This window comes from Suricata suricatta, chromosome 17 (assembly GCF_006229205.1).
Source record: "Suricata suricatta isolate VVHF042 chromosome 17, meerkat_22Aug2017_6uvM2_HiC, whole genome shotgun sequence".
Classification (NCBI taxonomy): Eukaryota; Metazoa; Chordata; class Mammalia; order Carnivora; family Herpestidae; genus Suricata; species Suricata suricatta.
Window position 1 is genome coordinate 2,148,793 of NC_043716.1, and position 15,662 is coordinate 2,164,454.

The 15,662-nt window shown below is 61.5% G+C and overlaps 5 protein-coding genes and 4 non-coding genes across 10 annotated transcripts in view; 7 read left to right on the forward strand and 2 right to left on the reverse strand.

Moving 5' to 3' along the window:
* LOC115282908 (basic proline-rich protein-like) overlaps positions 1-405 on the reverse strand; it is a 2,898-nt gene extending 2,493 nt beyond the window's left edge. The window contains exon 1 of the mRNA XM_029929142.1: positions 5-405. Coding sequence (XP_029785002.1) covers positions 5-335 — 331 coding nt within the window. The 5' untranslated portion in view covers positions 336-405. The remainder of the gene's footprint in view (positions 1-4) is intronic.
* EIF4A1 (eukaryotic translation initiation factor 4A1) overlaps positions 1-5,007 on the forward strand; it is a 5,347-nt gene extending 340 nt beyond the window's left edge. The window contains exons 2-11 of the mRNA XM_029929137.1: positions 1,092-1,140; positions 1,528-1,660; positions 2,018-2,157; positions 3,034-3,202; positions 3,545-3,654; positions 3,838-3,981; positions 4,061-4,198; positions 4,279-4,368; positions 4,620-4,699; positions 4,773-5,007. Of these exons, the coding sequence (XP_029784997.1) occupies positions 1,092-1,140; positions 1,528-1,660; positions 2,018-2,157; positions 3,034-3,202; positions 3,545-3,654; positions 3,838-3,981; positions 4,061-4,198; positions 4,279-4,368; positions 4,620-4,699; positions 4,773-4,917 (1,198 nt within the window). The 3' untranslated portion in view covers positions 4,918-5,007. The remainder of the gene's footprint in view (positions 1-1,091; positions 1,141-1,527; positions 1,661-2,017; positions 2,158-3,033; positions 3,203-3,544; positions 3,655-3,837; positions 3,982-4,060; positions 4,199-4,278; positions 4,369-4,619; positions 4,700-4,772) is intronic.
* LOC115283123 lies at positions 1,694-1,821 on the forward strand. Its single transcript, XR_003904931.1, has one exon. It is a non-coding gene; the product is annotated as a small nucleolar RNA SNORA48 (small nucleolar RNA).
* Positions 2,445-2,587, forward strand: LOC115283124. The gene has a single exon (XR_003904932.1). It is a non-coding gene; the product is annotated as a small nucleolar RNA SNORA48 (small nucleolar RNA).
* On the forward strand, positions 3,316-3,442 carry LOC115283132. Its single transcript, XR_003904940.1, has one exon. It is a non-coding gene; the product is annotated as a small nucleolar RNA SNORD10 (small nucleolar RNA).
* Positions 4,414-4,554, forward strand: LOC115283106. Its single transcript, XR_003904915.1, has one exon. It is a non-coding gene; the product is annotated as a small nucleolar RNA SNORA67 (small nucleolar RNA).
* Positions 5,008-5,496: 489 nt separating the features above from the next.
* On the forward strand, positions 5,497-7,922 carry CD68 (CD68 molecule). 2 transcript variants are annotated; one of them, XM_029929138.1, is made up of 6 exons: positions 5,497-6,060; positions 6,140-6,552; positions 6,685-6,804; positions 6,923-6,989; positions 7,087-7,257; positions 7,571-7,922. In XM_029929138.1, the coding sequence occupies exons 1-6, from the start codon at positions 6,012-6,014 to the stop codon at positions 7,702-7,704; spliced, it is 954 nt and encodes a 317-aa protein (XP_029784998.1). In that variant the 5' UTR covers positions 5,497-6,011; the 3' UTR covers positions 7,705-7,922. The 2 variants fall into 2 exon arrangements, with proteins under 2 accessions (XP_029784998.1, XP_029784999.1); XM_029929139.1 differs by having other exon boundaries at positions 6,215-6,552.
* A 1,501-nt stretch (positions 7,923-9,423) lies between these two features.
* Positions 9,424-12,978, forward strand: MPDU1 (mannose-P-dolichol utilization defect 1). The gene is made up of 7 exons (XM_029929140.1): positions 9,424-9,635; positions 10,991-11,056; positions 11,211-11,343; positions 11,639-11,724; positions 11,849-11,967; positions 12,055-12,165; positions 12,259-12,978. Exons 1-7 carry the CDS (start codon positions 9,533-9,535, stop codon positions 12,379-12,381), a joined length of 741 nt encoding a protein of 246 aa, XP_029785000.1. The 5' UTR covers positions 9,424-9,532; the 3' UTR covers positions 12,382-12,978.
* On the reverse strand, positions 12,965-14,933 carry SOX15 (SRY-box transcription factor 15). Its single transcript, XM_029929141.1, has 2 exons — positions 13,975-14,933; positions 12,965-13,342 (listed from the first exon to the last, which is right to left on the reverse strand). The coding sequence occupies exons 1-2, from the start codon at positions 14,505-14,507 to the stop codon at positions 13,174-13,176; spliced, it is 702 nt and encodes a 233-aa protein (XP_029785001.1). The 5' UTR covers positions 14,508-14,933; the 3' UTR covers positions 12,965-13,173.
* Positions 14,934-15,662: the final 729 nt, after the last annotated feature.

Below are 15,662 nucleotides of genomic sequence, written 5' to 3' on the forward strand. Positions count from 1 at the left end.
CGGCGCCGAGCGCCAGGCGAGGCCGCGACCGGGCGTGGGAGGCAGAGGCGGCCGCCGCCGCGTGTGACCCGAACCGGCGGGGCCGGGCGCCTCTCTGGCGGAGGGAGGGCTCGTGCGCGCTCGGGAGTCCGGAGGGTTCCGACGGGACCACTCGCCGGAGCGGGGGCGCCCGGGTCCTCGGAGCCGGGCGTGTTGTCGCGGGAGTGATGGGTCGGGGCGGAAGAAGCCGGCCGTTCAGTGTGCTGGTTTTCTTGACGGCCAGGACCGAGCCTGACCCCGAGGAGCGGCCGCGTGAGGCGCCGGGAGCCCACCCGGCGCCGGGCGGTCGGGTCCATTTTGCCGCACGAGCCGGGCAATTGGCAAACTGCGGATGGGCTGGTCCACTTTCCTTCGGGGGTGAGCGGCCTGAGGTATGGGAGGGCGACGCCATTTCGCGACGGGGGCGGGCGGGCTGTTGATTGTGCCGTGGCGGGGTGGCGGGGGGAGGAGACGCCGCCGGGTGGTCGAGGGAGCGAGCACATGGCGGCCCGAGGGGCTCCCCTCCCCCAGCCCGCTTCGCTTCTCAGTGTTGTGCAATCTCCCCCTTCGCTAGCTCGGCTGGGGCTCATTGTGCGCGAGGCCGCCACCGCCCGCGGCCTCCCACATCCGGGCACCGCGAGGGGGGGAGACGGGCTGGAGGGGGTGGGGGAGGGCGCGGGCAGAGTGACGTGGGGGGAAGGGGATGTCCTATTCTCGCATCTGGGAGGTGCGGGGCGGGACTTCCGGCGCGCCGGGGCCGCGGTGGGAGGCACACGCGCTCGGATTCTGAGCGGCCCGGCCCGGGACACGTGAGCCCCGCCTCGGGGACCACCCTCGGGGTTCCGGAAGCGCGGCGCCGTTCTTCCAGCCTCCGGGCAGGATCTGGCCCTCGGTGGCGGGGGCAGAGGCCTGACTCTGTTGTAGATCCCGAGTGTTGTGCCTCCTGGGAATCGATGGGGGTCGGGTCGGGGAGTGGGGGCTGAGGGCATCGTGAGGCTGGCTGCTGGTAGGAAGAGCCTGGCCGTCGGGATTTCCGGCGTCTTAGTCGGCCTACTTATGCTTTAAACCAACAGATCCAGAGACAATGGCCCGGATGGGATGGAGCCTGAAGGCGTCATCGAGGTGAGATTGGACTCTTGCGTCATTGTCTTCTGTGCCTGGGGAAGGCACTGTCTTTAGCAGTGTCCACTGATTCCTGGGGGTGCTGCTTGCCTAACTCCCAAGTAGATGATTCCTCCCCCCCATCCCAAGTCCCTTCCAGTGACTTGTTACAAGAGAGACGTCCCTGAGTGTGTGTGAAACCCGCCTATCCTGTCGAGTTTTGTTCCTGCAACTAGTGGAACGACCCTTGAGAGTGACTTTCCAGACCACTAGAGCCAATCTGCCTCCCCGGAAGCAGGAGAGGCTGTGGGCTGTGGCAGGCTTGGTGCAGGTTTAAGGTCCCGTTTGTTCCAGTGCCTGGGACACAGCGTCTTCTCTTCTACTATTAGAATCTCTCTGTGCCCACAGAGTAACTGGAATGAGATCGTTGACAGCTTTGACGACATGAACCTCTCCGAGTCCCTGCTCCGGGGCATCTATGCCTATGGTTTTGAGAAGCCTTCTGCCATCCAGCAGCGAGCCATTCTTCCTTGTATCAAGGGTAAGATTCTCCGCCCCAGAACGAGTTCTGGACAGTCCCTGACCTGGGTAGAGTGGCACCTGGTCTCTGGTGCCAGCCAGTCTGGGGCAGAGCAATTCCTTGTTTATCCCAGCTTGGCTTTCAGTCTGTGCCGGTGCCTGGTTCATGCCCTGGACACACGGATCCCTGGTCGGTAAATGAGCTAACAGTCTGATGTGGTGTCCCAGTGTTCCCGTTCGGGCATCAGGTGGTTGTGCGATGCAGTCGTGAGGCACTAAGTGCCTGGCACTCAGCTCTGATCAGTTGCTTATTAAGCAGAGCCTTGAACGCCTTGTGGTCCCGCAACATGTCCTCATGGCGAGTCCTTCGTGTGCTTAGGTTATGATGTGATCGCTCAAGCCCAATCTGGGACTGGGAAAACCGCCACTTTCGCCATATCGATTCTGCAACAGATTGAATTGGATCTAAAGGCTACACAGGCCTTGGTCCTGGCACCCACTCGCGAGCTGGCTCAGCAGGTGAGTGCGGGGCTCCCTCCTCTGGAAGCGGCTTTGGGAACGAGGAGCAGAATCAGATCAGAGAGGCGTGCTCCCTAAGGCCCACCACCTCCGGAGAAAGGAAGCCCTGGGGAAGAGACCCCTTAAAGAGGACTTCTGGATCTCTGAAGGCTGGTTGGGGTTAATTATAGGTCTTTTCCTGCCCAAACAAGAAGTATTGTTTTCTCCGCCCATTTCCGGAGTCCAGTGAAAAGGCTGCTAGGTGGGGCCCAGCTGGCTGAGCGAGTTTGGTGGCTGTTTTATGAACAAACCCCTGGCATTGGGCAAAGAGACACCTCGGCGGTGGTGGCGCTCTTCTATCAGCCTGGGGCAGAGCAGACGCGGTCCTTTGTTCATCCTAGCTTGATGCCTGGGTTGGTGGCCAGAGCTGTTTCATGCCTAGGGCACAGAAGTCCTAATGATAGACTTTTGGGGTTTTGGAGGAGAGAGAATCAGAATTAGTCTCCTAGTGAGTTACTTTTAAATGTTTTCTGGGGAAATGACAGGATGACTCTGTGGTCACTTGCGGATAAAGGCAAAATAGGTAATGTTCTAGAAGAACTCCTCAGGGCACTAGGCTACCGAATGAACACGTCACCTAGCATAGGTTTAGTGACACAGGTAGGTATCCCAGTTCATTAAACTGGTCGCTTTTCGAGATTTAATGAATGGGTCACTCCTTTTAGGTTGTTGCTATGAATTCTTGATTCACAACCAGACCAAGTTCAGATCCGGAGTCTCTTGCCTGGAAAGCGAGCTTAACAGCGCATGTCTAATTTGGAGAGAATTGCATGAGAAGCTTTTCCAGCGGGGTCTGGGGCGGTCCTACCTAACACCGGTCTTCTCTCCCGGGTTCAGATACAGAAGGTAGTCATGGCGTTAGGAGATTACATGGGCGCCTCTTGCCACGCCTGCATCGGGGGGACCAATGTACGTGCTGAGGTGCAGAAGCTTCAAATGGAAGCACCCCATATCATCGTGGGGACCCCAGGACGTGTGTTCGACATGCTTAACCGGAGATACCTGTGTGAGTGTCTCTCCCTGGGTCCCTGCCCTCCTCCGCCGTCATCCCGCCTTCCCTGCCCGCACCCGCTCACAGCCTCGGCCTCGAGGCCACCCACTTCCGCCCGGGGAAGAGCTGCTCTGTGATGAGCCCATGCGTGTCAGCTGAGCCTGGCTGGCCCCTGCCGTGGCCCGGGGAGTGTTCTACTGCCCTGGCCTGGCCCGGGGGTCCCGGGCAAAGGATCAACCTGTGTATTCTGAGAGCACACCTCGGGTCCCCTGCTCATTCTTGGGAGATCAAAGTCTGATTTCATAGTTTTCATTTTATTACCTGTTGTTTGATTTTATTATCTGTTTCTCCCTGTAGCTCCTAAGTATATCAAAATGTTCGTGCTGGATGAAGCGGACGAAATGTTAAGCCGCGGGTTCAAGGACCAGATCTATGACATATTCCAGAAGCTCAACAGTAATACCCAGGTGAGAAAGCGGTTTGGGGGACGGGACAGCCACCGCAGGTGCCGGAGGAGCCTTTCACAGGAATTCTTGGCGTCTTGCCTCAGGCCTCTTTACACACTGGCTTCTGTTTCAGGTGGCGGTGGGGAAGGGGACCAGGCATCGTGGAGAATCCCCTTCCTTTCCTGAGGCTTCTCGTTTTGTTAGGTGGTGTTGCTGTCCGCTACCATGCCCTCCGACGTGCTTGAGGTGACCAAGAAGTTCATGAGGGACCCCATTCGAATTCTGGTCAAGAAGGAGGAGCTGACCCTGGAGGGTATCCGCCAGTTCTACATCAATGTGGAGCGAGAGGTGGGGCCCGGTGCAGGAGGCGGGCCTGGCGGGGGGCGTTGGTATAGCCCCTGACTGATGTCCCCCGCCCCACCCCCAGGAGTGGAAGCTGGACACGCTGTGTGACTTGTACGAGACCCTGACCATCACGCAGGCAGTCATCTTCATCAACACCCGAAGGAAGGTCGACTGGCTCACCGAGAAGATGCACGCCCGAGACTTCACCGTGTCCGCCATGGTGAGTCGCTGCGCCCGGCCACCGGCAGTGCGCGGCCCGCGGCCCGCCGGTCCTCAGCGCGCTCCCGCTTCCCGTTCTAGCACGGAGACATGGACCAGAAGGAGCGAGACGTCATCATGCGGGAGTTCCGCTCCGGCTCCAGCAGAGTGCTGATCACCACGGACCTGCTGGTGAGCGGGGCGGCCTCCGGCGAAGACTGGGAAGGAGGAGGGGGCGCCCGAGGCGATTCCCTCTCCAGGGGGCCTGCCCGTGCGCCTGCTCAGGAACGTAGCCGCTTGGAACGGAACCTGGCACGCCTTAGGCCGTTTGGGGAGGGGATGTCGGTTTCCTTTGCCTGCCTTGGGCTGCCTGCGCGTGCGCGCCGGTCCCCTCCGGACAGACCCGCGCCGGCCCGCGCTGAAACTGCCCTCCTCCGCCCTAGGCCCGCGGCATTGACGTGCAGCAGGTTTCTTTAGTCATCAACTACGACCTTCCCACCAACAGGGAAAACTACATCCACAGGTAAGCGCGCTCCCTCCACCCCGCCTCCCCCGCCCCGCCCTGCGTCATGCTGAGGGGCCCTGGTCTCCTCCAGAATCGGACGCGGTGGACGATTTGGCCGCAAGGGTGTGGCCATCAACATGGTGACAGAAGAAGACAAGAGGACTCTTCGAGACATCGAGACCTTCTACAACACCTCCATCGAGGAAATGCCCCTCAACGTGGCCGACCTCATCTGAGGGGCTGTCCTGCCACCAGGCTGTGCCCCAGGGCTCAGTCCTGGGAGCTGGAGAGGAGCAGGAGGGGGGAGGGAAGGGAGCCAGGGGATGGACATCTTGTCATTTTTTTCTTTTTTTTTTCCTTTGAATAAATGTCACTTTTTGAGGCAAAAGAAGGAACCGTGAACATTTTAGACACCCTTTACTTTGGGGCACATTCCTGCCCCAGGCGCCGTCTCTTCTCCCAAAAACACTAACCCGTCTCCGCAGCCCAGCCAGCCTCCAAACCCCAGGGGCTCCGCCCCGCCTGGCTGGCCTCTGGGAAGAGGACACAGGGGGCTGGTAGTGTCAACCTCATTTGCTGGACCAAATCTGGAGCGCCCTTGAGTTGCGTGGCCCAAGGAGTTGTCCCCGGGTGGGGGGAGCAGGGGAGAGAAAATGGTAGCCATTTTTACATTGTTTTGTATAGTATTTATTGATTCAGGAAACAAACACAAAATTCTGAATAAAATGACTTGGAAACTGCCTGTTGGGCTTCTTGTTTCTTGCCTCCCCTCCCCCTCCCACCTGTTACTGGGCACATCTCCCCTGGGTCCCCAGCTAATGCCCTCTTGTGTTACTTCCTGTTCCCACTCGAGGGACAGCCAGGAAAAGGCCACAACTACTGGGTAACGTGACCCTCTGTAAGGGGCAGGGCGTGGGCAACATCACAAGTGCCTCACGTGTCTAAGAGGAAGTGACGGAGAGAAGAGGGACTAGAAACCTTCCAGAACCCATGGGACTCCTGGGACCCATGTGGGGTGGGGAGGGGAGGGGCCGTCTCCCCCACTGGTTCCCTGCCCACTTGGGTCCCCTCCCTTCCCAGAGCCCCAAGGACCAGCTGCCCCCAAACTCCACCAACACCCATTCTTGACGCCGGTGGTGCCAGGGCCAATCCCCTAACTTTGTGACAACGGTTCGGTGACTAAGTGGTGGCCGGGGTTGAGGTGCCTGAGTCAGGAAGTCCGCAGCTTAATTCCTCCTTTTCCAAAAGAAAGCGGAGGCAACAGGGCTGAGCCAGCACAGCCGGTGCGGACCGAGCCTGACGCGGACCGACTGGGCGCGGCTGCCCAACCATGAGGCTGGCAGTGGTCTTCGCCGGGGCCTTGCTGGGGCTTCTAGTGGGTAAGGACGCAGGCCTGAAAAGGGGGGGCCCTGGGGGGTGTGCCGTGGGCTGCTAACCGGGTTGTTCCTCTGCCCAAAGCCCAGGGGACAGGGAATGGCTGTCCTCACAAAAAATCAGCCACTCTGCTGCCATCCTTCACGGTGACGCCCACAGCTACAGAAAGTACAGTAAGGCCCACAACAACCAGCCACGGGCCCACCACCACGGGCGCCACCAGCCACGGGCCCACGACGGCCGGCCACCATGCCACCACCACCCCCAGTCACGGGAACGCCACAGTTCACCCGACGACAAACAACAGCACGGCTACCAGCCCAAGAGCCGCCACCAGTAGCCCCCACCCAGGACCCCCTCCACCCCCTCCAAGTCCGAGCCCAGGCTCCAAGGATGCTGTAGGGGACTTTACGTGGACTAATGGCTCCCAGCCCTGCGTCCGGCTCCAAGCCCAGATCTGGATCGGAATTCTGTACCCGACCCAGGGCGGAGGAGAGGTAAATCGCTAGGACCGTGGACACCAGGGGAGGCCAGTGAGGCCCAGATGGAAGAGGGGAGGAGGGCGCGGGATGAAGGGGACCTCGGACGGCACGGCCGTGTGGTCTTACAAAACCACTGAACCCCTGCAGGCCTGGGGCACCTCTGTGCTGAACCCCAACAAAACCAAGGCACAGGGGGGCTGTGAGGGTGCCCACCCCCACCTGCTTCTCTCCTTCCCCTACGGACAGCTCAGCTTTGGATTTAAGCAGGTACTTCGTCCTCAGCCCTCACTCTCCACGCGCCCTTTCCCTACCCGTCCCTCTCTGCCCTCCAACCCCAGGGACACGGGTGCCACCCCACCCTGAGCCTTCCCGGTCCCCTTTGCAGGAGCCAAACGCCGTCTACCTGAACTACGTGGCTCTGGAGTACAACGTGTCCTTCCCGCAGGCAGCGCGTGAGTGACCTGCCCTCCTGTCCCTCCTTTGGTGGGGGGGGAGCTGAGCCAAGGGGCGGGGACACGGACTCACACTGACCCTGGCTCCCTCTTCTAGAGTGGATGTTCTCCTTCAGGAACACATCCCTTCGCGCGCTCCAGGCCCCTCTGGGCCAGAGCCTCAGCTGTGGGAACGCGAGCATCCCTCTGTCCCCGGCGCTGCACCTCGACCTGCTCCACCTGAAGCTCCAGGCCGCCCAGCTGCCCCCCTCGGGGGCCTTTGGGCCAAGTAAGAGCTACTTGCGTCCCACTAATGTCCCGCTGCACTGACCGCCTGCTGGAGGCCTCGAGCCTCCCTTCCCCCAACCCGGACTTTCCTTCCTCTCAGACGGCTCTCGGACAGCTCTGCTCCCTTCTCCCCTTTCTTTTACCAGCTGCTCAGAGAGCTCCACCCCATCCCCCACTTCCCCACGGCCCTCCCCCTCCCCCAGCACCACTGCCATGCTGACGCGCCCTCCCCACTTCCCCATGGCCCTCCCCCTCCCCCAGCACCACTGCCACGCTGAGTCGCCCTCTCCTCCTCTCCCCTCCCCTCCCGCCAGGTTTCCCTTGTCCGAGTGACCAGTTCCTCCTGCTGCCCCTCATCATCGGCCTGGTCTTCCTCGGCCTCCTCGCCCTGGTGGGTGCCACGTTCTGCATCATCCGGAGACGCCCGCCCGCCTACCAGCCCCTCTGAGCTCGCAGCCCCAGCGCTACGCCGGACTCGACTCAGGGGCTGCCTCCTTTCTCCCCGATCAACTGCCTAAGAACCAAAGTGGCCTCCTACCCTCTAGCTCTTCAGGAACAGAAATATGGATAATGCAATCTGGGAGGGACGAGGGGACAGGGGTTTATTAAATGTGACAAGTCTCTCCTCCTCCATCCCCAGAAAAATAAAACCTGCTCCGACCTCTGTCCTTGCTTTTCTGTCCTCTTCCCGCCGGGGTGAAAAGCCCGGAGGCTCCTGTCCCGCACCTTTCTGCACCTTCCACGGTTGTCTCTGGGAGCCGGAGCCACACAGCTAGGGAGGGATGAAAACACACCCCGTGTGACCACATGCCCTGGAGGGTTCACCCCCCACAGCCTGGCACTGCTGGCAGAGGGTCTCTGCCTCCACCCCACCCTCCTCTTCTGGGTCCTCCACCCTCGGATCCTGTTAAGCAGACCCAGGTGAGGCAGATCACTACAGCTGATGGGCGGGGTTGGAAAGGTCACACCTTGGTCATTACCTTTCTCGAGGCTTCTTAGCAACGGGAACGCTCTGCTCTGCACCCCTCCCCCCATGAAACCCTCACAGCACCAGGGACGCACCTCTCTCACCTGAAAAGGGTCGCATCAGGCCTGACAGCAGTGGGTCCAAGTACTCTCTGCTCCTAGGGACAACACCCCTCCAGCCTCAGCCACCCGCCAAGCAAACCCTGAAGTCCCCCCAGTGGGGGTCTACCTGGTGGGAGTGGGTGGCACCCCCAGGACAGGCTGTGTCCAGAATCTAGAAAGGGCCTCCCAGACGACCACAGCCTGCATGCACCACGAAGGAGGGCCACGGGGCCATGGCTGGGGCCAGGACGTGACCGTTCCAATCGCAGGCGGCCAGGAAGGCCCTACGCCCACCCCGCTGGGGGCGGCCTGCTCGCCGCGCGGCTCCTCGGCAGCCCCACCACCGCGTCCCTGACGTCCCGTGTGACCCTGCCGAGTGTAGCCAAGAACGGCTGCTCGACAGCGTGGTGGCTGCCAACGGTCGGGCCCACCTCCACCCGAAGGGCTGAGAGCTGGGGCCCTAGCGCTGGGGGGCGGAGGGCATCACTCTGGCCAGGCGGTCCGAGGTCCCCTTTCCCAAGAGGGGTCGCAGGGCCATCCGGCTCAGCACACGGCAGGGGCCGGTGGGGTGGGAGGGAGCCCTCGGGCGTGGCCGCACCCCACAGGGCCTAGAAGCTCGCCTTCCCCACCGCCTCCTCTTCTGCCCCGCGGTCCCAGCCCAGCAGGTGCTGGCGCGCACACAGCCGCCAAGGCCCGCGCACACCGGGGGAGGGACGGCCAAGGGCCCTGCGCGCCTGCTCCCGCCGGCGCCATTCCCTCTGGAGACGGCGACAGCATCGCAGACAGCGAGCTAACGCCGCCCCCACCCAACGCCCTTTTGGAGACTCATGCGCCTTCTCTCTCTCAACTTCGAACGAGGCGAAGTCGGCCGGGGGCAGACAAGATGGCGCCGCGCAGAAGCCGCCGAGAAAAGGAGGAGGTTAAACGTGGCCTCCAAACTGGAAGCGTAAACAAAGGCGCGAAAGATGGAACTGCGCAGGCGCAGAGCCTATGAACGCCGTAAAATTCGAACGCGGAGGGTGCGTCCGAGACGTGGTCTCTGGTGATCTATTTCACGCTGCTGAAGGTGGGGAGGAGTAAGAAAAAGCGGGGAACAGGCGGCGGTACAGCTTAGTCGCGTGGAGGTCGGGGGCGGGGTGCCCAGAGCGCGCATGCGCACCGTACGTCGATGGCGCCCAGAAGAGACTGGCGGAAGCTAGCTGTGCAACATGGCGGCCGAGGCAGACGGTCCGCTCAAACGAGTGCTGGTGCCGCTTCTCTTACCTGAGAAATGCTACGACCAAATTTTCGTCCAGTGGGACTTGCTTCACGGTGAGTTTAATTCGGCATCCTATCAAAGTTCTGCTCGAGCGCCCTTGGCGGAAGTCGCCGCGAATCGCGGCGGAAGTGTCTCGGTCCCCTTAGAGGGAGCTCGCCATATTTGGGCGGGAGGCCGACGGAACTACTTCTTTGTGAGGCTTGCATGTTAGCCATCGTGACGGACGGAGAGACTAAAAGTCTTACAAGACAAAGTTAAAATCTGATCAAATCGTTCCAATCTTTAATAGGTCAAGGAGCCAAGTTACATTTGTTTCAAAGGCTCCTTTCATCCTCCACTTCTGCCCTTAGTCTAAATTTGGAATAGCCCGCCTTCCTTACTCGGTCTGCGACACAGTTGCACACAAAGCCCACCTCAAGACAGCACTCTTTGGGAGGCCTTCCCAGTCAGCCCTAGTCAGTCAGTTCCTGGTCCGCCTCCGTGCTCCTGGGACACGATTTGGTCCAAGTCCTGACTTCTCCTAGGCTAAGCTCCTGGGGCTGGGAGAGCTTCCAGGATCGGGAGATGCGAGCCAGGGACACAGGGTTGAGGAGTGAGGGACAGTGAGATCTGTCCTTGGAGTGGATCACCTAGTTTCTCAGAGGAGATTAACGGTTTGGAGGACCCTTGGGCATTCCTCAACTTTTCAGGGAAGCAATGGAGAGTCTTGGAAGTCAGACCAAGAAGTTTAGCTGTAATCCGTGCGGCATAAGCTGTTTTGGAAAGTCACCTGCCTGACCATGATAGGATTTGAAACAGGAAGGGCCATACAACCCAGGGCTTTCTTTTTTTTTCTTTTTTTAATGTTTTATTTATTTTTGATACAGAGAGAGACAGAGCATGAGAGAGGGAGAGGCAGAGAGAGAAGGACACAGAACCGGAAGCAAGCTCCAGGCTCTGAGCTGGCTGTCAGCACAGAGCCCGACGCAGGGCTCGAACCCACGAACGTGAGATCTGACTTGACCTGAGCTGAAGTCGGAGGTTTAACTGACTGAGCCACCCAGGTGTCCCAACCCAGAGCTTTCTTATGTGGGTAAAGTAAGGCTCTTCACGAGCAGCAGCCACGCACAGGAGCATGGAAAGCCTATATTGGGGCGCCTGGGTGGCTCAGTCGGTTGAGCGTCTGACTTCAGCTCAGGTCATGATCTCACACCTGTGAGTTCAAGCCCCGAGTCAGGCTGTGTGCCGACAGCTCAGAGCCTGGAGCCTGCTTCAGATTGTGTCTCCCTCTCTCTCTTTGCCCCTCCCCTGCTCGTGCTCTCTCTCTCTCAAAGATAAACATTAAAAAAAAAAAAAAGAAAAGCCTTTATTTACCCCAGGCCTGGGTTCCAGGGGCCTCCTTTGTATTTACCTCTTTTTGTCTTCTCAGTCCCCTGCCTCAAGATCCTCCTCAGCAAAGGCCTGGGTCTGGGCATTGTGGCTGGGTCACTGCTGGGTATGTATCGGCTCTTCTCTCCCAGCTGTGGGGACGAGGGTGCAGGGCTGAGATGCTGTGAGCTGGGTGGGTCCCTTGACCCGAACCGGGGCTAACCTACTTCCCTCCCACGGGTGTCGGCCCCTCATCCCTGCCGTCCTCATCCTTTCTCTAGTTAAGCTGCCCCAGGTGTTTAAAATCCTGAGAGCCAGGAGTGCCGAAGGGTTGAGCCTTCAGTCCGTCGTGCTGGAACTAGTGGCATTGACGGGCACCATGGCCTACAGCATCACCAACAACTTCCCCTTCAGGTGAGGGGCCCGCCCTTTATCCCCCAGGCTGAATGCCGACAACTCTAGCGGGGCGTAGGGCAAGGCAGATGCAAGGTCAGGAACCGGCCACAATCTGGCGCTTGTCTGGGGACGTGAGGAGAGGCGGTGAGCATCTGGAGAATGCCCAGGATCTAGGCCAAGTCCATCGGGGTGAGGGCTGTTGGGAACCAGTAGGGCCGTGGAGGACAGGGAGCGACCAGATGGACGGGCCATGGGGGCTCTCCCTGCCTCATTCCAGGCCCACCTTGCTTCTTCCCAACTCTTGACTCCGCAGCTCTTGGGGGGAAGCCCTGTTCCTGATGCTCCAGACACTCACCATCTGCTTCCTGGTCCTGCACTACAGTGGACAGACTGTGAAAGGTGCTGGGAATTTACCCGGGAGCAGGGTGTGGCTCTTGGGGGCCCTGCTGGGGACTCAGGCGTGGGGAAGGAAGCTGGAGCACTGGAGAGGTTGATCGCGACTGCTTATCTCCCCGCCCCCCAGGTGGCACTTTTCTAGTGAGCTATGCACTGGTCCTGCTGTGCCTGCTGTCACCACTGACGCCTCCATCCCTAGTCACCCTGCTGCAGGCCTCCAACGTGCCTGCTGTAGTCGTGGGGAGGGTGAGTACGGGGAGGAGGCAAGGGTATCCGTGGGGGTGAGTGTGGGAAGAGTTCAGACGACCGAACAGTCTCCATTCCCCCCCCCAGCTGCTCCAGGCGGCCACTAACTACCGGAACGGGCACACGGGCCAGCTCTCCGCGGTCACGGTCTTTCTGCTCTTTGGGGGTTCCTTGGCCAGAATCTTCACCTCCATCCAGGTGAGTGCGCTTTCTGCCCCTAGAGGGCACTAAAACCTCATGCCCCAGCTCTCCGTTGAGGAGTGACGGGACCCCCGCTGTGTCTCGCCCCAGGAGACCGGAGACCCCCTCATGGCTGGCACCTTCGTGGTCTCTTCCCTCTGCAACGGCCTCATCGCATCCCAGCTCCTCTATTACTGGAACGTCAAGGCCCCCGCGAAGAAGAAGCAGCAGTAGGAGGAGCTGGCGGTGGGGGTCCGCTCCACGTTTCCGCCAGCCAGCGGCCCGGCCTCAGGGTCATTCCCACCTGCACCAGCCCGCTGGTGTGACTTGAAATCATTCCTTCCTCTGCAACCGCAAAACTCTGGAGCGTGTGTTTCCGTGGGAAATGCCGATCCTTAGGAGGGACAGGGCTTTGCTGGCAGACGCTTGGCATTGACTTGCACACTGTCCCGTGCATGTGCTACCAATTCGTTATTTTGGCTCAGATCCTTCCTACTTAGGTATTCTGGGGCCAAAGTCTGCCCTGTCCTCCGCCATCTCCCCGCGTCCCTGGTGGCCCTGGAGGCCAGAGCCTGGGCAGTGGAAGGAACTAGGGGCTTGCGGGCGCCCCCCTCTCTGAACCTGGGTGGGCCGGTCTCCAGGACCCCAGTGCTGGGCAGGGGGTGGGGACGGGGGCCGAGAATGACTCAGGCAGGGCCTCAGGGTGGGGTGAGGAGCTCCCTGCTCTGGCAGGCCCAGGCGGAAGGGAGTGGATGCTACTGGTTCCTGATGCAGTGAAGGGGAACAGAAATGGGGCAATAAAGACTCAGAAACCTGATTTAATCATAAAAACTGTGTTTGTTCTAAAAAAAACATGTTTTGGGGGGGCAGGGTGAGGGAACCGCAGCACAGGCCTCTGACCGGTGGACCAACGAGGTTCTAAGGAAGGGTTCGAAGGGTTAGCAGCCTGGGGTGGGGTGGAGGGTAGGAGATTCTGGGTGGAAAAGGAGGCTCACGCTGTTCCTTGGAGGTCCATGTCCATGAGGGTTAGAGGTGGGTCAGGGGCATGGGGGTCCCGGCCAGGGGAGGGGTGTACGCAGTGGGGGAGCCTGGGGGTAGGTAGGGGCTGTAGTGGGGGAGCAGCTCGCCCTGGAGCCTCGGGTTACTCTGAGGGAGGGAGCACGGCGACAAGGCCTCTGGTTTACAGTGGGAAGAGCTGCAAAGAGAGAGACAGTGGGGTTAGAGAGCCTTCCCTGGTTTGGGAGGAGCCGGCAGCCCCCCTCTCCGACCTCCCGACCCACGGTTGGGGGCAGGGCAGATCCGCTCCAGCAAACAGAGGCAGAACCTGTCACCCAGTACCCACCCCTGGCTCTCCGGGCCCCACTGGGCACCGCGGGTTCAGAGCCAGGGCCCAGACCGGCCTCCGAGCAGCACGGCGGCCGTGTCAGGGCACGCTCGGCGCCGGCTTGCGTGCTGTGCCTGTTTTCCTCCTTCGGGGCAGCAGGCCAGGAAGGGGCAGAGTCGGGCCTGGCCTCTCCTTGCCCCGCGGGCTGGGAGAGGAAGCAGGGTCACAGGAGGGCCAGAAGCGGGGAGGAAACGGGAAATTCAGGTAACCGTAAAGTGATCGTGTCCGGGGTGGGGGTAAGGGGGGGGGGGCTGCGGGGCCACCCCTGTCAGGCCAGGATGGAACCCTCCTCCAAGGGAAACCTGGGCCAGCAGAGCGCTCCCAGCCCAGGCTTCACGGGGCCCGGGTGGGAGGGGGTGCCCCCCGATCCACCGGGAGTGACCTCTGCGCGGGGTGTACTCGGGGCCCGGCCGTCCCCCAGCGCGCGCGCCCCAGGCACTCACCCGTAGCCAGCCGGCAGGTAGGCTGTGGAGTAGTTGGGCGGCTGGTACCCGAAGCCTCTGCTCCCCTGGGCGGTCGCGTACCCGGGCCCCCAGACAGGCCCGCCCCCAGGCGCGGCGCCGCCTCCCTGGCCGAAGTGGGGCGGCCCGGCGGCCGCGCTCTTGGTCTTGCGCCGAGGCCGGTACTTGTAGTCGGGGTAGTCGCGCAGGTGCCGGGCCCGGAGCCGCTTGGCCTCCTCCACGAAGGGCCGCTTCTCGTCCTCGCCCAGCAGCTTCCACTGCGCGCCCAGGCGCTTGGAGATCTCCGAGTTGTGCATCTTGGGGTTCTGCTGCGCCATCTGGCGGCGCTGCGCGGAGCTCCACACCATGAACGCGTTCATGGGCCGCTTCACCTTCTCCAGGGGCAGCCCCCCGGACCCCAACGGGCTGCCGTCCGCCTCGCGCTCCTGGCAGCCCGAGGACGAGTTGGCAGGAGCAGGGGGGGCCGGGGGCTCCAGGCTCCAGGCCTGGTCGTGCGAGGAGCCGGGCAGCGCCATGGGGGCGGTGGGGTGGAGGGGAGCCCTCCCCTCCGTAGCGAAACGCTGATGCCCAGGGCCGGGGTCCCGAAGACGGAAATGTCTTCCCAGGCTGAAGTCGTTCCAGAGAAACAAGGGGCCTTAAAAAGTAGACGTCGTCCCCAAGTTCAGCGTCCTTAGAATGGAGCGCCTGCTCCCGACCAATCAGGCGCCCTTTGGAGAGACAGGCGCTAAACCGGCTGCCCCGGACCCCGCACGAGGGGGTATGCGCTCTAGGGCCCCTGGAGCCCCGGGCGTCCCGGACCCAGCCCGCTGCGCCGGGGACCCGCTGCCCGTCCCTGGAGTTCCTCGGCTCAGTCGCCCGGGCCCCTCTCACCTGGCCTCAGAGTCTGTGGCTGGTGGGTGGGCCAGGCCGGGAACAGCTTTTAACCAGACTCCTCCCCACTCCCTCCCGGGAGACCGCGCCTCCTTAAGGGCGCCAGCGTCCCCCTCCCTTAGGCGAACCCAGGTGTCCCGGCCTCCCAGCCCCCAACGCTCCCCCCCTCGGGGCACCACGCCCCCTCCCCACCCAAGACCCAGATGTCAAGGCTTCCGCCCCAGGTAGCTCTGATCTAGCTCTGATCGGCTTCCCCTCCCTTCTTGAGTTTTGGCTATTTAGTCAATTATTTTGGCACAATGGGACCAAGCACCGGGGAATCAAAAGCCCTCAGGGTCCCAATTGAGCCAGGAGGAAGTTGGGAACACCCCACCCCCTACCCAAAACCCTTTCCTAGTGCCTATTGCTCCTCCATACCCCTGACCTGCCCCTGGGGCAACAAAGTCAGGCCGAGGGAGGCAGGCCGTTTTTGTTTCCTGAGTCATCCCAGCAGGTGCTCAAGTGGTGATTCAGCCCCTTGAGAAAACTTCAACCCTCCCAACTCCAGCCCCCAAAGCCTGGTTTCTCCGGGGCCTGAGGATCTGTCTCCAAACTGGAGTCTGAACGCAGGGAGCCAGCAACCCCAAGACACGCCCGCCCCAAGGGCTGAGCGGTCAGCAGTGTGGACGCCAGAGAGAAAGCCTGGACCCAGAGCAGAGAGCCAGCAGGAGTGGGGGCTGGACACCGACGTCCCAGAAGCTGTCGTGAGGGAACCCGGCTCCCCATCCTGCCCCGGGCCCAGCCCAAGCCCCAGGCCTCAG

Coding starts and splice junctions, on each gene's coding strand:
- SOX15 (XM_029929141.1), bottom strand. CDS start 14,507: ATGGCGCTGCCCGGCTCCTCGCACGACCAGGCCTGGAGCCTGGAGCCC. Junction 13,343..13,974: donor TACCTGCCGGCTGGCTACGG/GTGAGTGCCTGG, acceptor CTCTCTTTGCAG/CTCTTCCCACTGTAAACCAG.
- MPDU1 (XM_029929140.1), top strand. CDS start 9,533: ATGGCGGCCGAGGCAGACGGTCCGCTCAAACGAGTGCTGGTGCCGCTT. Junction 9,636..10,990: donor CCAGTGGGACTTGCTTCACG/GTGAGTTTAATT, acceptor TTGTCTTCTCAG/TCCCCTGCCTCAAGATCCTC. Junction 11,344..11,638: donor ACCAACAACTTCCCCTTCAG/GTGAGGGGCCCG, acceptor TTGACTCCGCAG/CTCTTGGGGGGAAGCCCTGT.
- CD68 (XM_029929138.1), top strand. CDS start 6,012: ATGAGGCTGGCAGTGGTCTTCGCCGGGGCCTTGCTGGGGCTTCTAGTG. Junction 6,805..6,922: donor TCAGCTTTGGATTTAAGCAG/GTACTTCGTCCT, acceptor TCCCCTTTGCAG/GAGCCAAACGCCGTCTACCT. Junction 7,258..7,570: donor CTCGGGGGCCTTTGGGCCAA/GTAAGAGCTACT, acceptor CCCTCCCGCCAG/GTTTCCCTTGTCCGAGTGAC.